A 24,358-nucleotide genomic window follows, 5' to 3' on the forward strand; every position below is an offset into this window, starting at 1 on the left:
GCCTCAGAAATCAATACATTTCTAATGCAAAAATCAGTACATTTGCAATGATATACAGCTGCGCATTGTGCCACTAATTTAAATAAATGTATACAATAAGTTATTTATAAGTGATCAAGCCACAGTTGGATATTACATATTACTGGACTTCTGATATCTGAAATAGCACTTCTGCCTGAAAGTGCTTCTTGGAAACTCAGGAACACAATGTTGGTGCTCTTTGCTATATACATTTTAAATAATTCATCTTCTTTAGCACCATCTGTAACCAGATTGTGGACTGCTCAGATTGTTTCCATGCTTACATATGTTGCTAAGAAAGGTCAGTTACACACAACATATATGTAAACTAAAAATATGGGGGTATATTTACTTAAAAAAGAGGAGTCCATGAAGTATGAATTCTAACATACTATGTATACTAATACCACAGAGACAAATTCTATGAAGGCAAGACTACAAGGAGTGTTAAAGGTTGTATTGGGGAACACAAGTTGTGCATCATTACTGGCAAGCATTTTGTTGCATGTGCATTCTGCTAATGGATTGTTTTTTTTACTAGACACAGTTTCTTATATGAGATGAGGTGGGGACAGCATCAAATAGCTTACCATTAAAGAGGCATGCATCCACATGGAATAAATTGTTATTAGAATGACAGACAAGTTACTTGGCATATCAATCTGATCCACAGCTGCATAGTTACATGTGAAAAAGTTTGATCTTGTAAGTGAATTAACTTTTCAGGAACTGGAGCTTCATGAACATTGTTTAGATTTTGTAATACATCTTCACTTTGCATGCTTTTTATGCCCATTTGATTCCTTGATGTTCATAATTGCATTTGACAAATTGCAGTTATTCTTTGATGCAGCATTTTTCCTCCTCCCATTAGGTCATGCCTCGGGATTCCCTTCTGAGGATTTTGTCACACTATGTCTTTTTCAAGCTGTTTTATGTGTTGTGTTATCTTTTTTCTGGTTGGTCCAACTTATAGAATGGTTGGGAGACCCACAAATTTGCTGCTCTGAGGGTGTTGTCCAATAAAAGTGGTCTTACATGTGTATAGTCCTGTCCAGTATTCCTATAAGCATTGTGTTTTACTTATTATAAAATGCAGTATTACATAACTGCGGATGTGACACCTTCTATATAAAACATATATTATCAAGTATATCATTTAATGTTGCTTTTTTTTTTTTTTGGAGACTTTCTTTGTAGCAACTATATTCATGTAGGAAGATCTGCTAACATTGCTTAAAGGGACTTGCTTTGCTCAAGATTTGACAACTAAACCTAGTTTCTTTTCTTGCTACATTGTCAACAATTACATTTTCCTATAGACGTCAATTTACAAAGCAACAATGACCTAATACTTACCAAAGAGTGAAATGACTGCACAATGCAGGTCTCTGAAAAGGCAGTTGGCCACATTTACAAACATATTATCAAACAAAATTTTATAATTAAGTATACTTTGCTGTAGAAATTAATTAAGATTTATGCTTCACAACTTTTCAGAACTATTCACAATCTAGTAGCTCCAACAAGGCATGAATAGAGAAACAAAGATGACAGACAGAGCAACCATCCAACTCCGAATATATGCTCTACCCACAGCTGTCAGGGTGGCTGGTACTTGTCTATAACTGTCAAGAAGTTAACTAAAGTTGGAAATCAAGTTGCATGACTTACATTTTGTTAAAGACTTCATACGTAAAACATCTGTACAAATATAAAAATGACTTCAGCATGAGATCATTACAAGGCATGAGGTCACACATAAAAGTACTGAAACCGGGATTCCTAACTAATGCACTACAGGTAGACGCGCTCAGTAAACTGGCAGCATGCCAGATAGGATATTTATCACATATATAGTATGATTTACAAGATCGCTAGGAGAAATTAGTGTTATTGTTAGGCTGGGGCAGCTGGGGTTTCTAATTTTATCTGAGATATAAAATGGGATTAAACAGACTGTCACACAGCCCCACCCTTAACACTTATGCCTGTAGATCTTCTCAATTAGAAAGTATCCTAAATGGTGCTTAATGTTATAAGATATTCCACATAAACATGGACAAATGTAGCCTCAGGTAGAAGTCAACAATGTTTAAGCTGGACACATACAAAAATGTAACGTACTAATGAAAACTTTACTTCTGAAGTTGATAGCTAAAAATCAAGTACAATTGCTTAACTTAATTTATACTGCCACCAACTGGAACAAAAGTTTATTGCAATGTAATTATTACAGCCTAAACAAATAATAGTAACAGTGCACTCTGTTTATAATATATTCTAGCACAGATTCAAACTGGCTTTGTAAAGAGATTGACACATAATGAAATTACTACATTTAAACTGAATTATGTGTGGTGTATCTGCCTGCCGATAAGTGAGGGTTGCTTTGTAAAAGGGGTTGTATAAAGAGAAAGCAAAGTATTTATTTATTTTTCTAGTATGGAATGAAGATGCTTTTGAAGACTAGGAAAAAAAGTTCTACCCTATATGTCACGAACACGCCCCCAGTTGCCGTGACTTTGGGGGTGTTTGCTATATGAGGTCACACGATTCCAGCCCGCAGTCTCTCTATACTTATCACACAGGTTATAGACCTACTGCATCTCCCCCAAACAGCGCTCACACCCCCACACACTTCAGGTTTGCCACCACCTATTGAATACGGGCAATAGAACCCAATATACTGTCCCACACTGACACACAAGGCTTCTAGCTATCCACAGACTAGCAAGACCCACACCAGAAAGCAAAGGGTTAACTCTTCTCACCTCCAGACTGTTACACAAATGTAAATACAAGCACGCACAGCTTGTTAATCAAATGTATCAAAAAAATCACACACTGGCATGCAAAGGGTTAACTTGGTCGAGCTATTACTTCTTAACAGGCTAATGGATTTGTTAGAGTATCAAGTACGCAACATATAAAATGATAGATTTAATATACAAAAGTACAGGGCATACAGATATAAAAAATCATGAATAAACAATAGATTGACCGACACAAGCAAAACAGTTTAAAATAAAAGGGGTTACCTTCAGAGTATCACTTTCATGAATTGCATAACTCCTCCTTCAACAAATCGGTCATAATCTCACGCACATTTAAATACCAAACATGATGGAATTATGACAATGTGACATACCTTTTCCAAAGATATCTTCATTTATTTATATAGCGCCACCGATTCCGCAGCGATGTACAGAGAACTCATTCACATCAGTCCCTGCCCCGAGAGGGGGAGAGAGGGAGGAGGAGGGAGAGGGGGAGAGGGAGAAAGACTAGGATCAATTTTGATAGCAGCCAATTAACCTTCTAGTATGTCTTTGGAGTGTGTAAGGAAAAGAGCACCCGGAGGAAACCCACGCAAACACGGGGAGAACATACAAACTCCACACAGATAAGGCCATGGTCGGGAATTGAACTCATGATATGCGATTATAGCTGTTCCTGGATACCGCCAGTACCTATCATTAACAACCCTGGAGGTAAATGTATCAAAGTCCGGTTTTTCCATCTCGTGGGAGATCGGCGATTTTTCAGCTAAAATTTAAAGCGGCGATGGCTTGTAAAGGCAAGTTTGCCTTTACAAGCCATCACCACTAATTCACTACCTATTGAAAGGAAGTCAATTAGAACGGGGAATACAGGATCAAACACAATGGATGTCTGTGATCTGCATATCTTAAGCAGATCTCATCACAAAAGGGTTTGCTCAACCTAATAACCTCCTACTGGGCTAATTGTTTCCTTTTTAAAAACATTTGGTCAAACATTTATCGAAGTTTAAAATCAGGTTCACTCCTATGTATCAATGCAATATTTTATTTGGGTCCTGACTTTCAGTGTTCTATTTCATCATATCAGATTTATGCTCTCATCCTGACACCATATAATAATACAAGTTTTATTTGTATTGTCCATTTGCCACCCCGAAAGAGTTGGACAGTTCCAACCCCCCATTTGCCCTTACCACATGACTCTCTTTCCTCTGGAGGTAAAAGGTTTGTATTTTACCAGTTAAAACAGCTTATTTAACAATGAATAACAATAATAGTTACACTTTCCTATTACTGTACATAGGCAATTAATCTGTGAATTATATTTACCATAGACATTACATCCAATGCAAACCATTAAAATGGAGGATTAAAAGTTGCATTTCATCATCTCTCTGAGACAAACAGTGGCATAGCAGGAAGAATCTAATTTAAATGACAATTTTAATGATGTTTTTAAAGATTTCAGATCTTCAGAATTAGTCCAGTCTTCCATTTCTTGACTTTGGTTAGCACTTTCAACAATAAGTTCATATATCAAATTGTGTGGATATTTTAAAATAGGTCTGTAACACCCAGGAATATTCAGCTGCAAGTTGCCAACCCGAAACTTACAGGACTGCAGCCCGGCATTGGCAAGAGCTTCCTTATACCACTGTCCAACCTTATTAGTAGGATATTTGATACTGTGTCCTGGCATTGGAAGTACTACCTAGAATAAACGGTGAAACAAATTAATTCAGGACAATCAACCAAACGATGCAATAGTAGGAATGTCATGAAGGTCATGTGATTTGCTTAAAGGTGAACTAATAATGAAAGTACATTTTGGGTGTTTTTGTTTTATAAAAGTTGAATTAAATAATGCATTGTTTTATCAAATACTTTACAGTGGACTGTTCACTGCAATACTGAGCAACCTGCTTAAACAGGCAAATTAGTACAGCATTTTCACATGTATGTTTATATATCTATATCTATATATATATGCTCACAACAATATGGCTGTAAAAAGTTGCTAAAGGGACGTCCACTCTTCCCTTTATCGTCCTAAACAAGGCTAGTGTGTATGCAGTCCATGAACTGAGCGATCGCATGTAAAATCGCTCGGCATAAAAAGTTGGTCGAAATTTCTGCAGTGTGTACCCAGCTTGAGAAACAGTGTTTTAAATACACAGCTCCATTAGCATGTAAATTAGGTACTGCGTAATCCTCTTTCGTGGATGTGTGCTTTATAACTTGTTAAACAAGTACAGCAGGTGAAATAAGTATTGAACACATCAAGATTTTTCTCAGTAAATAAATATTTGCATGCAACAAGCTTCTCCATACAGGAGGTGACTTGAAGCTGTCATTGCCAACAAAGCCTTTTGTACAAAGTATTAAATACATTTCAAGATTCGAGTTCAATACTTTTTCCCTGTGTCATTTCACATTGTTACACAAAACTTAAATTATGGACATCTATGGTTTGATTTCTTTGCATGTGTGGATTGCAAGGGCTGTTGCTGACATTTGATGTAAATTTCATTACAATAGCCACATTAAATATATATTTACTGAGAAAAATATTTATGTGTTCAATACTTTTTTCACCCGCTGTATATTGTTTGTTATTACAGCCAAAAATACTTTATGTGACATAGTGAGCACAATATGTATTTGATGGTATTTCAATAATTAGATTTTCTAGTTATTCAGCCTATATATCTAATTTATATATTAATGGAGGAATATGTATTTAAATCACCAAATTTCTTTCTTGCTCACTGATATCCGTTAAATACAATATATTTGTCCTGTTAACTCTATTTACTATTGTCAATATCTATTTACTATTTTCACAACTGGCATACTAGGATATATTGATTTTATACTTAAGTAATGATTATTTTCTATTCATACACAGAGTTGTTATGATAGTTAAGAGCGTTTTAGGAATCACCATAGTTATACATTTGACCTTTAGTGCTAAAATATTGCGGGATGAGTGCAGAGCAACTTTGCTTCCACTCTCTGCTTCCTTCGCTTTCATAGAATTTCCCTCACAGTAAGAAATATAAGTTTTCCAAAGCTGTACCCCAACATCAGGGGCAGGCTGGGCTGGGGGGGCAGGGTGGCATCTGCATTTTTTTTTTTTCTTTTAAATGTTCTTCATAGGCTGCTGATTTGAGTTTTTCCCCCTGGGCTAACATTTGCCAGCCCTCCCCTGCCCAACATGTTAGGATAAAACTGAAGGCCACCTATAAAATGATCACTGTTTGTGTGAGGAAGCACAAAGCTTGTGAGGAAACAAAGAAAAATTATTCTCTAGTAGATGAATTCCACAACTGAAGAGGCCTAATCTCTGGACACAATCTCTCACTCTAGGAGTAGACTTTGCTCAATCACAATTCCGATGCGCTACTTGTACAACAGCAGAGCCCTTTTGCACACACCTTAGTAGACAATCTATGTCTACTATGTAAGACAGGCTTGGTGATGCCCCTAGCCTTCCTATTGGATAATCCTGCTGATTACACATTCTTCGCAATCTTGGAAATGTTTTCTAACATTAATTGGATATGACTGTCATCATATGTGTTGTAGTTGAATCATTAGCATTCTCTTCACATTACTAAAGTGACAATTCTATTTGGACTATTGCAGAAAAGAAAATTCTCATTTGATTTTAAAAGGAGAAAACATACCTTTGTATTTAATTTCATTTGTACTTTGTATGTAATTACATTTTATACTGAAACTGTGACTTTAGCATTTATTAATAACTGTGAAGGCACTATTCTCTATGACACGTTATTACATTTTTATATTGTGTACTAATAGGGTAATGCAACGTTAGCATTTACTACTAACACGGTCGTTCTCTCTATGCTGTTGTGGGGCATAACTATATACACTTTGTAATCTCAACATAAGTTTGGCGCAAATGAAACGGTTTTAAATTTGGTGAAATTTGGGGGCAGGCTGGAATAAACATAAATGGGGGCACAAATGCACCCTAATGATCCCAAATGTTTCTAGAGAAAGAAAGTGAACATTTGAAACAATCTCCCTCTAGATTGTAAATTCAGCACAAGCAAGGCCCTCTATGCTCTGTCAACCTTGTACGTACTCCTGTTTTTATGTATGATTGTGTTGTTTGTATGATTTGTTATACTGCCTGCCCTGCAGATTCAGAATCAAATGATTAAGCTTACTTGATGTATGGAATATACTTTGTCGTCCTCTTCTTTAGCTGTGACAATCCGAACCTGTTTAAGAGACATTTAAATAAATATGTTGATAGGTGCATTTACAATGTTTCAAGCAAAACATGGACACATTTTACTCACTCTGTCACCCAGTGAAGATTTTTCATTTCCATCCTCATTGCGAAACACCAGGTCTCCTTCTACAACCTTTGAGCCATATGTGCAAATTCTGTAAGATGCAGCTTCATTCCAGACCTTACTGCAATAGGCGTGGATGTAGAAGATACGCATGGAATGAGGAATACTGAGCCAGCTTCTAACACATCCCTCCTCACTCAGCCCATACCTATTCAATGCCCTCAGCACCATTCTTTCCCGGATTTTACAGGCAGGCATTAATGCAAGGGCACCTTTTGCATCTTCTGAAATAAGAAGTGTAAATAGTCAATGAATTCTCAGAGCATTGTTATTCACCATTCCTACAGAAGAAGTAACGCATATAGGTTCACTTAGTGTAAAACAGGATGTTCTGTGCAATCTCTGAACCTGCTGAATAAAAGAATTCATATAAATATGATTGACTGATGCAAAATGATAAATGACAGTTCTCTAATCTACAAATATTTCTGATGAACAATCAGAGCCGAGCATCTTACACAATGTAGGTGTTCCCAACAGACAAATTAAACACTAAAGTTAAAACGTATGTAAGATTGTAAAGTGCTGTTAAAATTTGTTTTAATCCATGTAATTCTACTTTACAAACATTACATTTACAAATGTTATTTTCAAAATAAATCTATGGTAATGTAAATTATGTGTTCTACTCTCCCTTCTGCATACACAGCAGTTGAGTCCTGATCAACAGACTACCATCTTATTTATAATGTAGAAAAATGCTTTTCATATCAAAATGCAGGTAAATAACAGCACATCGGTAGCTCTCCTTAAAGAATACAAATCACACAATAAGGAATACTTATTAACAAATTTTTATTTGCATCCATTGAAACTCTATATTCACTAACAAAGACTTAAAAATAATATTAAAAATACCTTTCATATACTATACTTATGTTCTATTTAAAAGGACCTGTGGCGTCACAAGACTTAATTTTCCTAATAATTAAATAAACATAAACATAGGTTTGCATATATAAGACTATTCTGGAAATAGCCCCTTTGTTAGGATCTACCGTAGGTGGCTTCCAGTCACTGATATCCATTGGACACAATTTATTTTATTTTTTTTATTTTTTTTAAGATGTCTAAGTAACAATCAGAAAGTCTTTACTTGAAGCTTACCGGTCTGATAAAAATATTGTTTTGCTCTGTTTACAGGATCATCACTGTTTTCCGGTGTGAGAAACAACTTTGTAGCCTGTGCCTAAGAAAAGAGAGCATAATTATATTAGTGACTTGTCCATCTCTACAGGAGTCTTATATTGAACATGCGACACTGTTACATTTAAGATGGGACCAGGAAGGCGGGATTTCCCGAGATGGAATTTACTTTTAACTCATTTTCTAACCAATTAGAGTATGGTGTGTTTATCAAATGCAAACAACACAGTCAGGGCTGTACAGTATGTTCCAGTTACAATAATTGTTATCGTCAAAGCAGAGTGGAACAGGGTGATATAAAATTTAGTTAATAAATCCGTTCAAGCAAATTTAGTGGCAGCAGGGATGTGTTATGCAGATAATTAGTAAGGTTGTATGTAATAATGATGATTTTATTTACAGATATTTCCCTGCAATGCTCTAATGAGGTTAATATTCTGATTCCCCTACATGACGGGACCTAAACAAACAGTCGGCAAAGAAAAGTGTTTAGGTGAAAAGAGTAAAAACTATCTAGGCTCACTGTTAACAGCAAGGGTGATATACCCTGCCTTTTCTGTTTTGTCCAATAATGACACTGTTTTAACCCAACAGAATGTAAGGAGTTAGTGACCCATCCATGTGTTGCAGGAATTGGAACCCAAAGTGTGGAGAATCGTCATGAGGGTTCTAGGTAGTAGTAACAGTTATTATCCGAGCATTCTGAAGCACATCTGGATGCAAATTTTACTCATCTATGAGTTCTACTGGGACAAAACTGGAGTTACTTATCCCAGTTCTAGTCACAGCCTACTGGACTACAACTAATAAACATTTGTACAGCTTACCCTGTGGACTGGACATTCTTTATTGATTGTTCTACATATTTCACAACATGAAACATCACTAATGCCCCGATGCTCTACATTGTTTTCCAAATTACAGATACAGAGAACATACACTTTAATCCAGGACACCTACCATTTCCTCTTTCAGCAAAGCTAGTCCAATTTCATGAGACTGTGTTTTCTGCCCCTTCCCGAATCTTTGGGGTCCATAATAGTTTAGAAAGCCTCTGGTCTGAAATGACAGATGTAGAGATCAGAGGACTACAAACACAAATAGTTGCCCTGTTCTTTATTATATACACACACACACACACACACACACACACGTAAATGCAACAATCATTGAAAAATCTTATTAAATATGAATGCATCACAGATATAAATTGTATGAGCACTGTAAAGGTGGCAATAATGTCAGTCAGATTCATTTCCAAGAGTTTGACGGGACATCTAGAAATTATATATTATAAACACGAATATAAGAAAGGACATTTTGTAAAATTAAAATGAAAAGATCATGTTCATGCTTTTACATAAACAGCATCTTGTAAATTACAAACATGCATGTAAAAAGGCTTCCACCCAAGATTACAAACTGGCCTTATCCTTGAGTTGAGTAGTAGGATGGATTTGTTGGCTAGCAACTCAAACTTCAGAGCCACACAAACCTCTTCTTAAGATTGTCATTTGGGTGTACAGCTCCTATTGTCCTTGTTTTTCTTGAAACACCCACAATTGAGCAGCTCATTATAGGTGTGCACACCACGATGATTGACACTCCTGCTTAGGCACACCTGGTGACAGGATCTCACTTGACTCTTTATCTAGATGTTAAGATTCGCTATCTCTTATCTTCTACCAAAAAAACAGGTTCACTAGATTCAGAGTCTTGTAGTTGTCACGGTTGTCTGCTTTAGAAGATCTGAGTCAGGACCCTTGGGTCTTGCTGAACCAGGAGTGTAGCTAACTGGAGGCCTTGATAAAACACCTGCTCATCTGGGAAATGCTGGGTTATGCTCTAGCACAGGCCTGTCCAACCTGCGGCCCTCCAGATGTTGTGAAACTACAAGTCCCAGCATGCCCTTTCAGCTATCAACTGGTTGTTTACCAGCAAAGCCTGCTGGGGCTTGTAGTTTCACAACACCTGGAGGGCCGCAGGTTGGACAGGCCTGCTCTAGCAGATAGGAAGGAGACTGGAATACGGAACTGGAAACCGCTGCTTTAATAAACTGGAACCGTTCGTGAATAACTCAACCCCAGCTCCTGTAACCAGGCACACTGAGCTGGAACCCACTATTGGGAACTCAGAAGATTTAACACATGGAAACTCAGAACATAATAAGCTAGAACTGGAAAGAGGAACTCAGAACTTACAACTGAGACCAAGGGGTAAATTTATTAAGCTGCAGGTTTGAAAAAGTGAAGATGTTGCCTATAGCAACCAATCAGATTCTAGTTATTCATTTAGTACATGCTACATATGACAGCTAGAATCTGATTGGTTGCTATAGGCAACATCTCCACTTTTTAAAACCTGCAGCTTTATATTCAAGATTGGAGAACTCAGGGTTGCGAATCAGCCACACGCCTGGAACCCACATACAGATTTACAGAAATGGAAAAGAGCCCTATAGACTCAGAGCTAGTCCCAGCTACAGAACTGGCGGCAACGGCAGAACACCAAGCTACTGTGGACTAAGCTCTTAGATAAAAGAAAGGTTCTTGCTGGGGTATGAGTACTTTGATGAATGCAGAGTACTTGTAAAGAAAGGAGCACTTTGGAAAATGCCAAGCGACTCAGGAACAGTACTGGAAACAACAGAAACCTGGAGCTGTGTGAGAGATATATTTGTTTGACATCATGCTCGCTGGTAATCACAGAGCCAGGAAAATTGTTACCCATGTTCACAGAATTTGTGGCGTCAGCTGCTGCCATCAAGGAGGCCGCAGAGATCCCCAGAGGACGAACAGAAATGGCAACAGCAAGGATAGTTAAACTCAGAGGTTCCAGCAGCTGCACCGAGATGGTATTCTGAAGGTCTTCAAAGCAACCCTGTCCTTGGTGTAATGACATTCCTTGGTACCCCTCTGTCACTTCCTTCACACATTTTTATTTTTTTTATATTTGTGAGAAGATGATTATGTGGGTGGTAGCTGATCTGCAGACATCTTTAACTGCTGTCTGCTATTAATATTCATGGTTAGTAATAACAGTGTCATGAACACGCTCCAAGCTGCAGTGACTTTAGGGTGTTTGCTGTATTAGGTTACACACGATTTCAGCCAGCAGTCTCTCTCCACCTATCACACAGGTTATAGGCCTACTGAATCGATTTTATACCCCTATACACTTCAGGTTTGCCACCATGTATTGAATAGGGGCAATAAGTCCCCAATATTCTGTCCTACACTGGCACATAAGGCTTCTAGCTAGCACAGGACAACAAGGCCCCCACCAGCAAACAATGGGTTAACTTCACACCTCCACACTGGTACACAAATGTAAATGCAAGCACACACTAAGCTTGTTAATCAAATATATCAACAAATCACACACCAGCATTCAAAGGGTTAACTTGGTCGAGCTATATTCTTCTTAACAGGCTAATGGATTCGTTAGAGTATCAAGGATGCCACATATTAAATTATAGATTTAATATACAAAAGTACAGGGCATTCAGATATAAAGAAAAAACAATTGATAAAAGTAATACATTGACATAGCATACACAAGCAAAACAGTTTAAAAAAAAAAGGATTAGATTTAGAGTATAACTTACATCGAAGTGGTATATTCTGAGCCAAGGGAAATTGCCTTGAAGATGGACAGCTTATCAATGAATGATTGATTACCTAAAAGACTAGCAATTTGTTGTAACTGGTCTCAGCTTTTTAAAGACACCTTTACACCTTCCCACCAACTGGGTGTTGTGGTCTGTGATACTTTTTCCAATCACCATTTGCATATTGTCTGATTTACTACCCAATACTATGTGACCTAACTTTTCTGTGGAGCGTCACACAGACCCAATTTTATTATTAATAAATCCCCTATGAATTTGTCCATCTTTTGATACAAAACACGCCTAAATACAGTGTACTCGTAGAACTTACACTCATTTCCTTAACTTCTCTGTGGGGTAGAAATCTTAATTTGACATACAAGCTGCCCTTCATGATACTATTGAGGAATAATGTGATTGATCACTACTTTTATTGCTTTTAAGTGGCATATTTTAAAACCGAATTATTTTTGTCTATATCACATATAGCCAAGTAAGCACATGGGCTCTTTGAGCCAGACACCATGCTATGCTGTTCCTAAAAATCTACTCAAGTGTCAAAACTCCATCCCAGGTCAGGCTATAAAACTCGCAGCAAGGGCTCTTTGAAGCTGCCACAGGTGACACTCCTATCCTCTGACACTGGAACAAATACATCAGACTTTCTGTGTTCACATTTTACACTGCAGTAGTTCAACTTATCAATGGATTCAATTAATATACCATATTTACACTGCAGTTATGATTTAGGCCTTATTCCCCATATATGTGATGGGTTAACCCTTATAAGTAACTAAGTTCTCTATGTTCACAACAAACAGCTTTTAACATCTTTAAGTTGCCAACTTGCTGTACATTGGCACAAAATTATCACATAAGCTGAATGATCAAATAAGTGTATAACAGGCTGCACTGTTAATTTTAGATTATTTCATAGCTACATCAGATGTATACTTTAACTTGAAATATGACATTGTATTGACATTTCCTGTGCTGCGGAGGGCAAGCTATTGTTCTCTTATATCAGACATTTCAGACAAAGAAAAAACCCTGGCTAATGAGTCCTTTAATAGGCTTACTGACAGGAAGTCTGATGTGTATAGAAAATCTTCCTGAATAGTTAAATATTGTCTGTTCTGATAAAACACTTCAAACTTTTACATAATTGTGGTTTTTATATGTAGATCTTTCATATCTGCTTCTATTTTCATTTCAGTGGTCACTTAAAGAGAAGCCGACAGGATTTGGGGAAATTACATTTTTCATTGTGCTTTGTGCACTGTGTATGAATTTAGAAGCTCCCTCTATCTCCATTTGGGTGCATATATGTAATATACAAATGCTGTGCGATGTCAGAATCATGCTCGCTCCCAGGAGTCCATCCTGCAGTTCCTCTGTGCTCCTGAAGCAGGGCAGCTGTGACATAGGAGCCACCCACCCAAGACTGAGCAGGTCTCCAACAGTGAATAGGACGTATGGCATTTGCATATCACATATGCTAATATGTTATGAACTCTCCTGGAGGTGTTTTCTTATTTACACAAGATGTAAAATGTAAGTTTTCATAGACATAACTCTTTAAAAATGTATTTAAAAAAGTATAAAAAAAGACAGGACTTTCTGAAAAGATAGATATCCAACACAGCAAGTTATTTGATGCCAGAGAGGGAACAAATACCTTGACATTATGAACTGCCTCATCAACTCTCTTCTGTAAATCTTCAGAGGTATCACCACTGTGAGATCCTATATCCCTCACAATGATCATGAAATGATTTCCAGTCAACTGCCCAAGATGCAGGTGATGGTTTACGGAGTGTACATTGCGTATTTTCATCCCTTTTGTTTCTAGAGCGCTTTCAACTTCAAGCAGTCTAAAGAGAACATTAAAAAACAAGTACAGCCAAGGTGAAACCTTTTAGTAATTTTTATCGTTTTGTTTCAGACAGTAATTAATTTTCCATCAGGACACTTTATACAGCATTACTGCTTACTGAAAACCATCGGTATTAATGCTCAGACTACAAGGATTACAGCAATCTCAAAAATTCTGGGTTTACTTGTAAAATTACAAAACTTGATACAATAAACAATAAAAAGTCAAAATGAGAGAATTGCCTATAATACAGGGTTGTTTTTTTTTTTTTAAATAAATTGCTTAGTGATATAAGAAACATATCAGAAAAAGCTAAATATTGCACCTTTGTGGAGTCACTTTCTTTACAACCATAGACTGATAAGTAATGGCTTTCTTATCTTTAATTCCAGCATAACTGAAGTCTGAGGGGAGCACACCAAGTGAGGAGGAGAGGTAGCTGATAGCTTCCAGTGTTTCTAGGTTCTCTTTCTCAAGGGTAAATGCTAAAACAAAGAAAAAAACACCTTAGATGTTAACATGTTAGAAAATATCTGAAATAAGTTTAAAAGGAACAAACATCAAATAAATATGAATAAATTAATTTTGTTTCTGGTTTAGCTGCCAAACAGCCAGCTCTGTGGTCAGTATAGCTACATACAAGGAATGCAGATTCCACTGATCCATCACAATGTGGCCATTCATACATTTTCTGACTCAATAAAATCTGATGTATCAGACTTACTTTCATATACTAACATTGTAACATTCTCCTTTTGTTTCCGCTCCTCCAATTAGATTGTACGCTCGCTCATGAGCAGAGCCCCACCTACCCTTTGTGTTCATGTCTGCACTTATTTTGTATGTCCCCGTTTTAAGTATGTCCTGGTCTTCCCACTGTCAGACACTGTGGAGCATTGTGGCACCTTACAAATCAATAATAACAACAACATTAAGCTTGAGCCCAAAATTGTTCTGATTATTACTTGTGAAAACAATGCAAAAACTATAGCTAATTCATTAAATGAATACTTTGGGCCCGATTCATTAAGGGACATAAACGGCAATTTTGTGCGTACAATCCGCAAAATTACTCTGCACATGCCCAGAACCATCTCATATGAACACGGCAACACTGAATTCATCTATGACTGCAAAAGGACACTTATTACAACCTATGATTTCAGGGCGGGAACAAGGCGGGGAAGGGGCATTTGCCCATAGCCATTGTACAGTAAGGGTATGATTCAAGCTGTGGGCATCTCACAAGTACTTGTTTTTCAGCCATATCTCTTGCTCCAGCTACAGGTCTAGTCTAACTGCCGATTACTAGTGATGATGGATGTGTATACATGCGAGAACATGTGTTCGCAATTAGGAGCAACTATAAAAATTTATTTTATGCAGTCGACAATAAGAACATCCAAATACATGTATGTTAATGACTAACCTACTAACAAAGAGCATTAAATAATTTTTTTTAAAATTGTATGTGCGTTCTTTTGCGACTTTATATTCCACATATATATTGGACATATCCTGCAGTGTTCTGTCTGCTAGAACAGAGCAGTCCTACACCCATATTAATTACCACTTGTATCTTCACATCTGCTCCTTGTTGAATTTGGCGTACGTATGCCCGATTTACACCCATTTTAAAACAACAGCATGTTGCAATCAATATGGATTCCTTAATTAATCAGCCCTTTGTGTGCATGGTTTGCTACATCGTTACTGACTGAGTGCACCCATATGCCCTGTCCAGAATATACTGTACTCATGAGTTTGCATTTACTATTTAAATAAGTGATGAGGATATTACTTATGTGTCCCTCAAGCTAATCAATCAATATGGGCCAGGCTTTTTACAATCAACTTTCTGTGCTTTTTAGAGCACCTATAATTCCTAAACTAAATGCCCCCACACTAAAGCACAATTATATAATCTGGTCAAATTTCCATTGTATGGAAAACTACAAGTCATCTCTATCCTTAAACATGGTGATAAAAGTGTTATCTCTCTACCTTTTCAATCCAAAAACCATGGAAAATGTATTCATTCCTAGCTCAACAATCTCTACAATACTACAAATTTCCTCAATCTTCTTCAATTTGGTTTGTACGCAAACCATTCAACAATTATAACCCTATTAAAAATCTGCCATGAAATTTAATGTGGTATGGAACATGCACAGTTGACTAGTGAAATATTCTGCAAAGGTATCTGACACCGTAGATCCCACCCTACTCCTAAGCAGGCTTAGGTGCTCAAGTATAGGAAAACATGTGCCATATTAGATTAATTCCTATTTATCAGGTAGATCTCTGATTGTGTATATTTCTGGTACCAACTCTAAAAGATGTTACCAATGGGTTCCTCAAGGCTCCGGTTCTGAGGCCTTTACAGTTTTCTGTTTTTATTAATGGCTTACTCACAGTACATTATTTAGGACAGCTTGACTGGCCTTAATAATATACTGCAATCTCATATCTCTCGAGATGAACAAAGGATAACGCAAAACAAACTATTTTTGGACATTAATAAAACAGTGTCCATATAATTGGGACAAATGGTAAACTTGCAAAGTGTCACAAGAGTAACAGATTAGAGCAAACTTCAACTTTAATCTGTCACCTGTATACAAATATAAGTATCTGGGTATATACCTTGATTCACAACTCTTGTTTTATTTGCATATAGGCAACTCAACATAAAAAATGTATTGAAGAAGGGCCTACTCTACAGAAACAATTGTAAATGCTTAACAGGCAAAGGTTTCATTTTGCTTGTCAAAACTTCAAACATCCTTTAGACAAGTTGACAAATATATGACTCCTCATCCCTGCAGCACACAGCACTGATCACATTAGATCCACTTCCAGAAACCTAATCATGGTTATGAAATTCAATAATTAACAATCACACCTCATTTGCCTACCAGGCAACACAATTGCTGAACAGTCTACCAGAGTCTGTTAATTCTGCCTCCAGCCTAAGATATTTAAAAATGTTTGACATTACATAAAATGTATGTATGTATATATATATATATATATATATATATATATATATATATATATATATATATATATATATAGTGTAATCGTCATGCATAATTGCCTTTATAGCTGTCCATAAAAAAACTTATATTTGATGCATCCAGTACATTCCTAAAAAAAGAGAGGTAAACTCATTGTAATTCATCCTATCAGAACATTTTATAAGTAAAATTTTAATTTTTTTGACTGAAGGACAGTAGCTGAATATTTCCTACCTGTAAATATGTCAGGGTTTTCTTCAGTCCTCTGCCTCTTCCCAGAAGAGCTCTTTTTCTCCCTGAATCTAACAGTTATAGATACTTTTTGCAGCCCATCATTGCTTTCCCCAGAAAAAGACTTGGTTTCTACAAGCTTTCCAAATTTCTTACTGATGAAATGGTGTACAGATGTTCTGTGTTCTTTGCATACATCTGGCTGAAAGGTAAACTTGGAGTTGTCGACTTTTGCATCTAAAAATTTAAAGAATGCGTCTGTTTCCTCTTCAGACGTCAGCTGGGAAAGCTCTTGGTAATCCAGGTTTGGTTTAACTAGAAGCTCTGTGCTTCTGGTGAAAGTGAGGAGGAATGGGTGTGTCTGGCGCACTGCACTATGGATGTTGGCTCTGTTGTTTTTATCGGGGAATAGGCCCAAGGACAATTCACAATGATCACTTCCAGTTACAGGAGATTCAAATGTAGATTTTACTGAACATGCAAAGTTATATAAAGATTTCTGCACATCTAAGCTCAACAATGGGTTATGTAAGTTATATAGGTCTGTCTCACATTCAAGGAGATTGGGGTCATTAGATACATCATCTACTTTCTCACTCACTGATTTAGATACATCTTTGATAAATTCGGCAGGACTGTGTGTAGTATTAGCAGCTCTGGGACCCACTTTTTGCTTTTTAAAGTCATTTTCATTGTTGCTGTTTCTTTGCATGTCTTCACTTCCTATCCTGTAGTCCTTTGTAACCAGCTGGCCGCTGACATCAATCTCTGTTACCACAAAGTCAGATGGAGAATGTTTGATGGTTCCATAAAAGCCAATGTGATCACTTATATAGCAAAGAGAATCAAGAAATGTGTCAAAAGGTCTTTCTTCCATTTTATATGTGTAGCCTAAAAAAAAAAAATTAATAAATTTGTCAATACAGACTTACCAATTACTGAACATAATACCAAGATACCATGGCTTTTGACAACACAATCACTCATCATCATTTATTTATATAGCGCCACTAATTCCGCAGCGCTGTACAGAGAACTCACTCACATAAGTCCCTGCCCCATTGAAGCTCACAGTCTAAATTCCCTAATATACACACACTCACACACAGACAGAAAGGGAGAGACTAGGGTCAATTTTGATAGCAGCCAATTAACCTACCAGTATGTTTTTGGAGTGTGGGAGGAAACCGGAGCACCCAGAGGAAACCCAAACACAGGGAGAACATACAAACTCCACACAGATCACTGTAATTTTTATCTATTCTTTACTCACCATAACTTCATGGAGGAAAATAGTAACTTAAGAAAAAAGTGACAGACAACAATTCCCAATTGCCCCCTTAATAGCAGTGACGTCAATATCAGTGTCGGTGTGTTCTTTGGCCAGAATTGTTGTCTGTCGCTTTTTTCTCAAGTCACTATTTCCTCCATGTCGGGATTCAAGCCTTCGCAATTTGTGTGTCGCTCCTAATCTTGTCGAAAGACGGTGTTCGCATAAAAGACTACCACCACTGTCATATACCCTCACACCTGTCCAAAACTTAACTGAGCAACACTCATTGCTCTTCCCTTTTCTCACTAAACTGTAAGCATATATTCTGACTACCTTGTATGTCCCTGTTTTACGCATGCTCTGTTTTCCGCAATGTGGCTCCCTACACTTATAACCCCACTACTTCTCCAACACTTATTTTTGTAAATGTACCTGTCTACATGCTAATTATGCTGATCAACCCTGCATAGTAATATCATCTTGTTTCGTTATTATTACTAGAAAATCCAGAGTATTATTTAGTCTGTAACCAGCAAGCTTCCATCTAATCTTTTAAAATCACAAAGAGGGAGGAATTAAGTGACAAAAATGTATATGTGTTATATAAAAGCCCAATTCCCCTGTTTAATACAGTTACTTATAAACCATACTGAGACAGGGAGCCCATGACTTGTTACAGCACAACCATGCTGGGACTTGTAGCCCTACACCAACAGGAGTCTACACTACCATTGATTCATGAGGTTTTACATAAACATTCCACATGCTCCAAGCACATGGCTGTAGTCTAACCTGCCAGTATGAGTCCTCGGTGTACAAGCTCCTTCCTGTCTGCAGACTTAACCCCATTCTGATTCCTGGGACCAATCACAGAGCGATGTCCCGTGCAGCCCCTTAAAGGCACCGATCCGGAGCAGCACAGAACTATCTGCCGATGGGCAATTGTTTGCAGATTTAGATAGTTAATACAATAGGATGCATCAGACTCTGGTGTAGTGTGCTTAGTGCTGGGGGCAGGCTCCTAATCCCCTGCTGTGTGTGACATAGACAAGATACAGCACACAAATGGTGCCGCCTGCTGTGTGATACCTGCGCATTGGAGTTTCTAGGATTGTGAAAGAGGATGCGGAAATATCTGACTGCAGTGACTGCTAGCGATCAGCTCTGTATAGGGGAACCCATTCCTGCTTCCGAGTGCAAGCTCACCTGGTAAGTGAGTGTATGTATGTATGTGTGCTGAAGTGGTGAGTGAGCGTCAGTCCTTGGCATAACTTTTGAGTGGACCGTCTTCTTTTTTCCTGAGTGGGAGTGGCAGAGCCTGGCATCACAGTACTGGCATTCACAATGTTAGGGGAACTTTTGGAAATGTTAACTTTTTTTTATTGTGTTGATATTTGCTTCAGAAGAGATCTCACATATATTTGGTGGACATTTTCTAAAAACCTGCGTGTATAGTTAAAGTATTGGTAAACTGGAGTGAAAAGGTTGCATTTTAGTGTGATATATTTACAACTGAATATTCATATTCTCCATTTCCACTGGAGTACCTCTTTTTTACAATCCCGGAGGAAAAAAGCATTAGCAACACAGTGTCAGATTTAATAATCTGTTCCGAGTTTGCCTGTGGTGTCAAGTATGTCTGGAAGGGCTTCAATCAGCTGGAGAGAATAGACACAGACCAAGGGGTAAATGTATCAAGCTGAGAGTTTTCTGGCGGGTTTGAAAAGTGGAGATGTTGCCTATAGCAACCAATGAGATTCTAGCTATCATTTTGTAGAATGTACTAAATAAATGATAGCTAGAATCTGATTGGTTTTTCAAACACGCCGGAAAACTCTCAGCTTGATACATTTACCCCCAACGTTCTGTATGCATGAAATATTCTCTGTTTATTGATACAAAGATACAAGATTTTATAGCCTACTGAATATGTGATTTAAACGTCATAAGCATACAATAGTCTATGGGATGCACTTCTAATTAACTATCTCACGTTTTCTTGAGGAGTTTCTCCCCCCTTCTCAGGCCAGATGTGCCAATTATTCTTATCCCAAGGGGGGACTGGAGGTTTATCTCCTGTCTGCCATATCCAAGGTCATGGGGTTAAAGAAATTCTCTATATCAGTTTAACCTCAAGGACGTGGGCTTACATCTTGTAAAACTGTATTTCTGCAGAAAATGAATAACCTCTTTTAGCAAATAATATATCTACGTGAGTTACAAAAATGGCTGAACAAAGGCTTTATGAAGCCTTAACAAAAAAATCATATTTTAAATAGAGATGAGCGGGCTCGGATTCCGCTAATCCGAGCCCACCCGAACAGTGCGGATCCGAATGGGATCCGAGCACTGTTCGGATATTTCCGGCGGGGAAAAATTGAAAACGAGGCTCTGCCGTCCAAGTCTCGCTTTGAATCTCGCGAGGGGTGGGATTGAGGGCCCAGAACAATTCCATCTTGTACCTCTTTTTTTGGCATTATGTGCTCAAGCTACCTCGGTGCAACCTTTTGGCCTAAAAACAATATTGTGAGGTGTTCAGAATAGACTGGAAATTAGTGGAAATGATTGTTATTGAGGTTAATAATAGCGTAGGAGTGAAAAAAAAAACACAAAACTGGTTTTTAGCACTTTTTATGCTTTTTTTAAAAATAAATCAGAACCAAAACCTTTCGTCGGATGTTTTGGCAAAACAAATCAGAACCCAAAACCTTAAGCAAATCAGAACCCAAAACACTAAAAGTGGCCGGTGCACACCCTTAATTTTAAACAAGTAAACAAAAAAAAGCATGCAAATTGTAAGCAAATCTTCTTTGTATTTTCCTACAAGTCAGGGGCGGGCACAGGTGAGTGGGCGCACAAGTCGGGCGGGCACAGGTGAGTGGGCGCACAAGTCAGGGGAGGGCACAGGTATGTGGGCGCACAAGTCGGGAGGGCACAGGTGCGTGTGCGCACAAGTCGGGAGGGCACAGGTGCGTGTGCGCACAAGTCAGGGGAGGGCACAGGTGAATATAGATATCCTGTTAAAATCTCTCTTGGCACTTCTGCAATACCCCACACATATTGATTTACATCTACATGTTCACAGATTGGCCATATAGTATTTTTAATTTACAAGTATATCCATATTAAGTAAGTATTATTTTGGTGAGACAACTGCTGCAGACTGTACATCCAGTATAAGGCCAGGCTTCCATAGAATCAAAATAGCAGCAAAGGTAGAGGTTATAGGTTTCATAGCTGCTGTAACAGTTGTAGAAGCTTGTGTGTGTGTGTGTGTGTGTGTGTGTGTGTGTCTTCAAGAAATGTGTAAGTACCTTTCCCCTTTGTATGTTACTTTTTTACTCTTGTAACTCATTCTGTGCAAATAATGAAGTTTATCTGTACTGCACATTTCAGCAGATTACTTAATATCGCCCTCCAGTATTGATCTAATTTTGATACACACTGGTAAATCATTGAATTATGCAGTTTGTAACTAGCGAGCGCACTTGGAGGAAACACACACAAATATGGGGAGAACATAACAAACTCCACAAAGATAGGGCTTTGGTTGGAATAAACCTAGAGCTTTGAGGTAGCAATGCTAAAAACTATGCCGTCCATGTAGTGCTAATGTTTGTTTGTGGTTTGATTTCACTGATGTAAATAATATTACACGTGATATTACCATGTAACTGTACAGCAAGGGATCACACTGACATTAAACTGGCATCCATTCATGATCGATTAATTTCTAAATCCCTCAATCTCCTGCTATTATAGAAACTTGACTCGCCTCTTCTGACTCTACATACCCTACAGCTCTCTCTTACATTCCCTCTCTCTCTCAGCCATACTCCCACACCCAGAAACAGACATGGTGGTGGAGTAGGCATTCTAGTTAGTCCAAGTTGCACCTTCCAAGTCTTACCATCTTCACCCTCCCTCTCATTGTCTTATTTGAAGTCCACATTATCCATCTATTTTATCCTTTTCACCTTGGAGTTGCTGTCATTTATCATCGCCCAATTCCAGTTTCCCAATTCCTTGCGGCCTGACTTATTTCCTATCCTCTGACCTCCCTACTCTCATACTAGGCGATTTCAACATTCCTATTGATAATCCCACTGTCTCTTCTGCCACTAAACTTCTTTCACTTACTTCCTCTTCTGGTCTGTCCCAGTGGACCTCATCTCCCACCCACTGTGGTGGACACTCCTTTGAGCAATAACAGAAGAAGACACAGTCAACCTCTAGTTTCACCAATTTAGCCCTCCCATTCTCCGACCACGACCTCCTTTCCTTCTGCCTCACCTTACCACATTACTCCCACCCCCTGCACCCAAATCCACATGAACACAACAACACCTAAGTAATCTCGATGCACTTCTGAATCTCTAATTTCAATCTAGTCTTCTAACCCACGTCGCCTCTTTGCCACTTCTACTCACTTCTCTGCCCATCTGCACCTCTTCCCCCCGGTGGTAGTCGTTTTAACGACTTACCACACACCAACACTACTTACCCCGACCTAGTTATTCCGAAACTGCCGTTTGCGACATGTTATGTTGGCGACTGTTCAAAAAGCTGTCTTCGAACAATTTCTACACATTCACTGTCTTGCACACAGGATGACGTCATTTGTGAAGGCGACACTGTTGCTGGTGGTCTTAAGGGGGCGCTGTAAGTGGCAGTTTCGGAATAACTAGGTCGGGAAAAGTATTGTCGGTGTGTTACACACCGATAATTAGTACCCCACCCCTTCCTTCCTCAGAGGCCATGATATTGCCACTTACTTCAAAGACAAAATCAATACCATTCAACAAGGTATTTACTCATGCCAAATTCCACCCACTCCACCTACTCTATTCACCTTCACCTACACTCCCCAATCAATCCTTAACTCATTCTGTCCAGTAACTGAAGACGAAGTCTCTGTACTCACTTATCATCTTACCCTACAGCTTGTCCCCTCAACCCTATTCCCACACAACTTCTTTGCTTACTTTCCTCCACTGCATGCTCACCTCTAGCTCACCTCTTGAACCTGTCTCTCTCCACTGCGACATTTCCATCCTCCTTTAAACATGCGCTCATCTCACAAATTCTAAAGAAATCCTCTCCCAATCTAGCTTCTCTCCATCTATCGCCCTGTTTCTCTCCACCACCTCCAAACTACTTGAGCAATTAGTGTACAAATGCTTGTCTCACTTTCTCCCCTCTCACTCCATTTGCGACTCTGCAATCAGGCTTCTGCCCTCAGCATTCCACTGAAACTGCTCTCACAAAAGTGATAGATCTACTTACTGCAAAGTCTAAGAGTAATTGCATACTCATTCTAGTGGACCTCTCTGCTGCTTTTGACACTGTTGATCACCCTCTTTTCCTACACACTCTTCACTCCATTGGCCATCGTGATACAGTTCTATCCTGGTTCACTTCCTACCTATCGAGCCACTTCTTTAGTGTTTCTCCTTCTGTGATATCCTCCCCTTCATTACCACTCTCTGTTGGGATCCCACAAGGCTCTGTGCTTGGCCCTTTACTTTTTTCATTATACACCTCTTCTCCTGGGTGTCAGACGCCGTCTCCGTGCTATGCCTGCCGCACAGAGACGGACGTCTGCTCCTGGGACAGAGCGCTCGGTTGCCAGGCAACCGAGCGTACTTCCGGGTCAGCGGTCACGCGTTCCGTTGCTAGGCAACGGAACGCTTCCTAGTAACTCCGGCGGTGGTGTTTAGCGTCACCACCGCCAGTGATTGGTCTGCACCTATATAAAAACCTCACTCTGGCACATGGAGAGTGCCAGAGTATTAGGTCTCATCCTAGCTCCAGCGTTCCTGTGTACCGTTTCCAGCGCTTCCTGTGTATTACCCGGCTTGTTACTTACTACCCCTGATCTGTGCTCCCTGTGACCTCGGCTTGATATTTGACTCTTCCTCCTGTGCTTCTGACCTCGACCCGGCTTCCCTGACTACGGCTTTGAACTTTCCCTTGGACATCTCCTGAATTCACGGTTTGGACT

At 38.6% G+C, this 24,358-nt stretch overlaps 2 protein-coding genes across 3 annotated transcripts in view; one reads left to right on the forward strand and one right to left on the reverse strand.

The window, feature by feature from the left end:
* Window positions 1–2,951: 2,951 nt before the first annotated feature.
* Window positions 2,952–17,968, reverse strand: PUS7L (pseudouridine synthase 7 like). Its single transcript, XM_075209070.1, has 8 exons — window positions 17,085–17,968; window positions 14,156–14,315; window positions 13,633–13,828; window positions 9,305–9,403; window positions 8,306–8,387; window positions 7,142–7,422; window positions 7,007–7,060; window positions 2,952–4,518 (listed from the first exon to the last, which is right to left on the reverse strand). The coding sequence occupies exons 1-8, from the start codon at window positions 17,956–17,958 to the stop codon at window positions 4,177–4,179; spliced, it is 2,088 nt and encodes a 695-aa protein (XP_075065171.1). The 5' UTR covers window positions 17,959–17,968; the 3' UTR covers window positions 2,952–4,176.
* A 1,271-nt stretch (window positions 17,969–19,239) lies between these two features.
* IRAK4 (interleukin 1 receptor associated kinase 4) overlaps window positions 19,240–24,358 on the forward strand; it is a 29,707-nt gene continuing 24,588 nt past the window's right edge. For both annotated transcript variants that reach the window (XM_075209073.1, XM_075209071.1), the window contains exon 1: window positions 19,240–19,563. The gene's annotated coding sequence lies outside the window, so the exon portion shown is untranslated. The remainder of the gene's footprint in view (window positions 19,564–24,358) is intronic.

Source organism: Mixophyes fleayi, chromosome 4 (genome assembly GCF_038048845.1).
Source record: "Mixophyes fleayi isolate aMixFle1 chromosome 4, aMixFle1.hap1, whole genome shotgun sequence".
NCBI lineage: Eukaryota > Metazoa > Chordata > Amphibia > Anura > Limnodynastidae > Mixophyes > Mixophyes fleayi.

Excerpts from the sequence above, each read along its gene's own strand:
- PUS7L (XM_075209070.1), bottom strand. The coding sequence starts at position 17,958 with ATGGAAGAAAGACCTTTTGACACATTTCTTGATTCTCTTTGCTATATA. Across the intron at positions 13,829-14,155 it reads AAGAAAGTGACTCCACAAAG|ACTGCTTGAAGTTGAAAGCG; the intron begins GTGCAATATTTA and ends TGTTCTCTTTAG. Across the intron at positions 9,404-13,632 it reads AGGCAGTTCATAATGTCAAG|ACCAGAGGCTTTCTAAACTA; the intron begins GTATTTGTTCCC and ends CTGTCATTTCAG.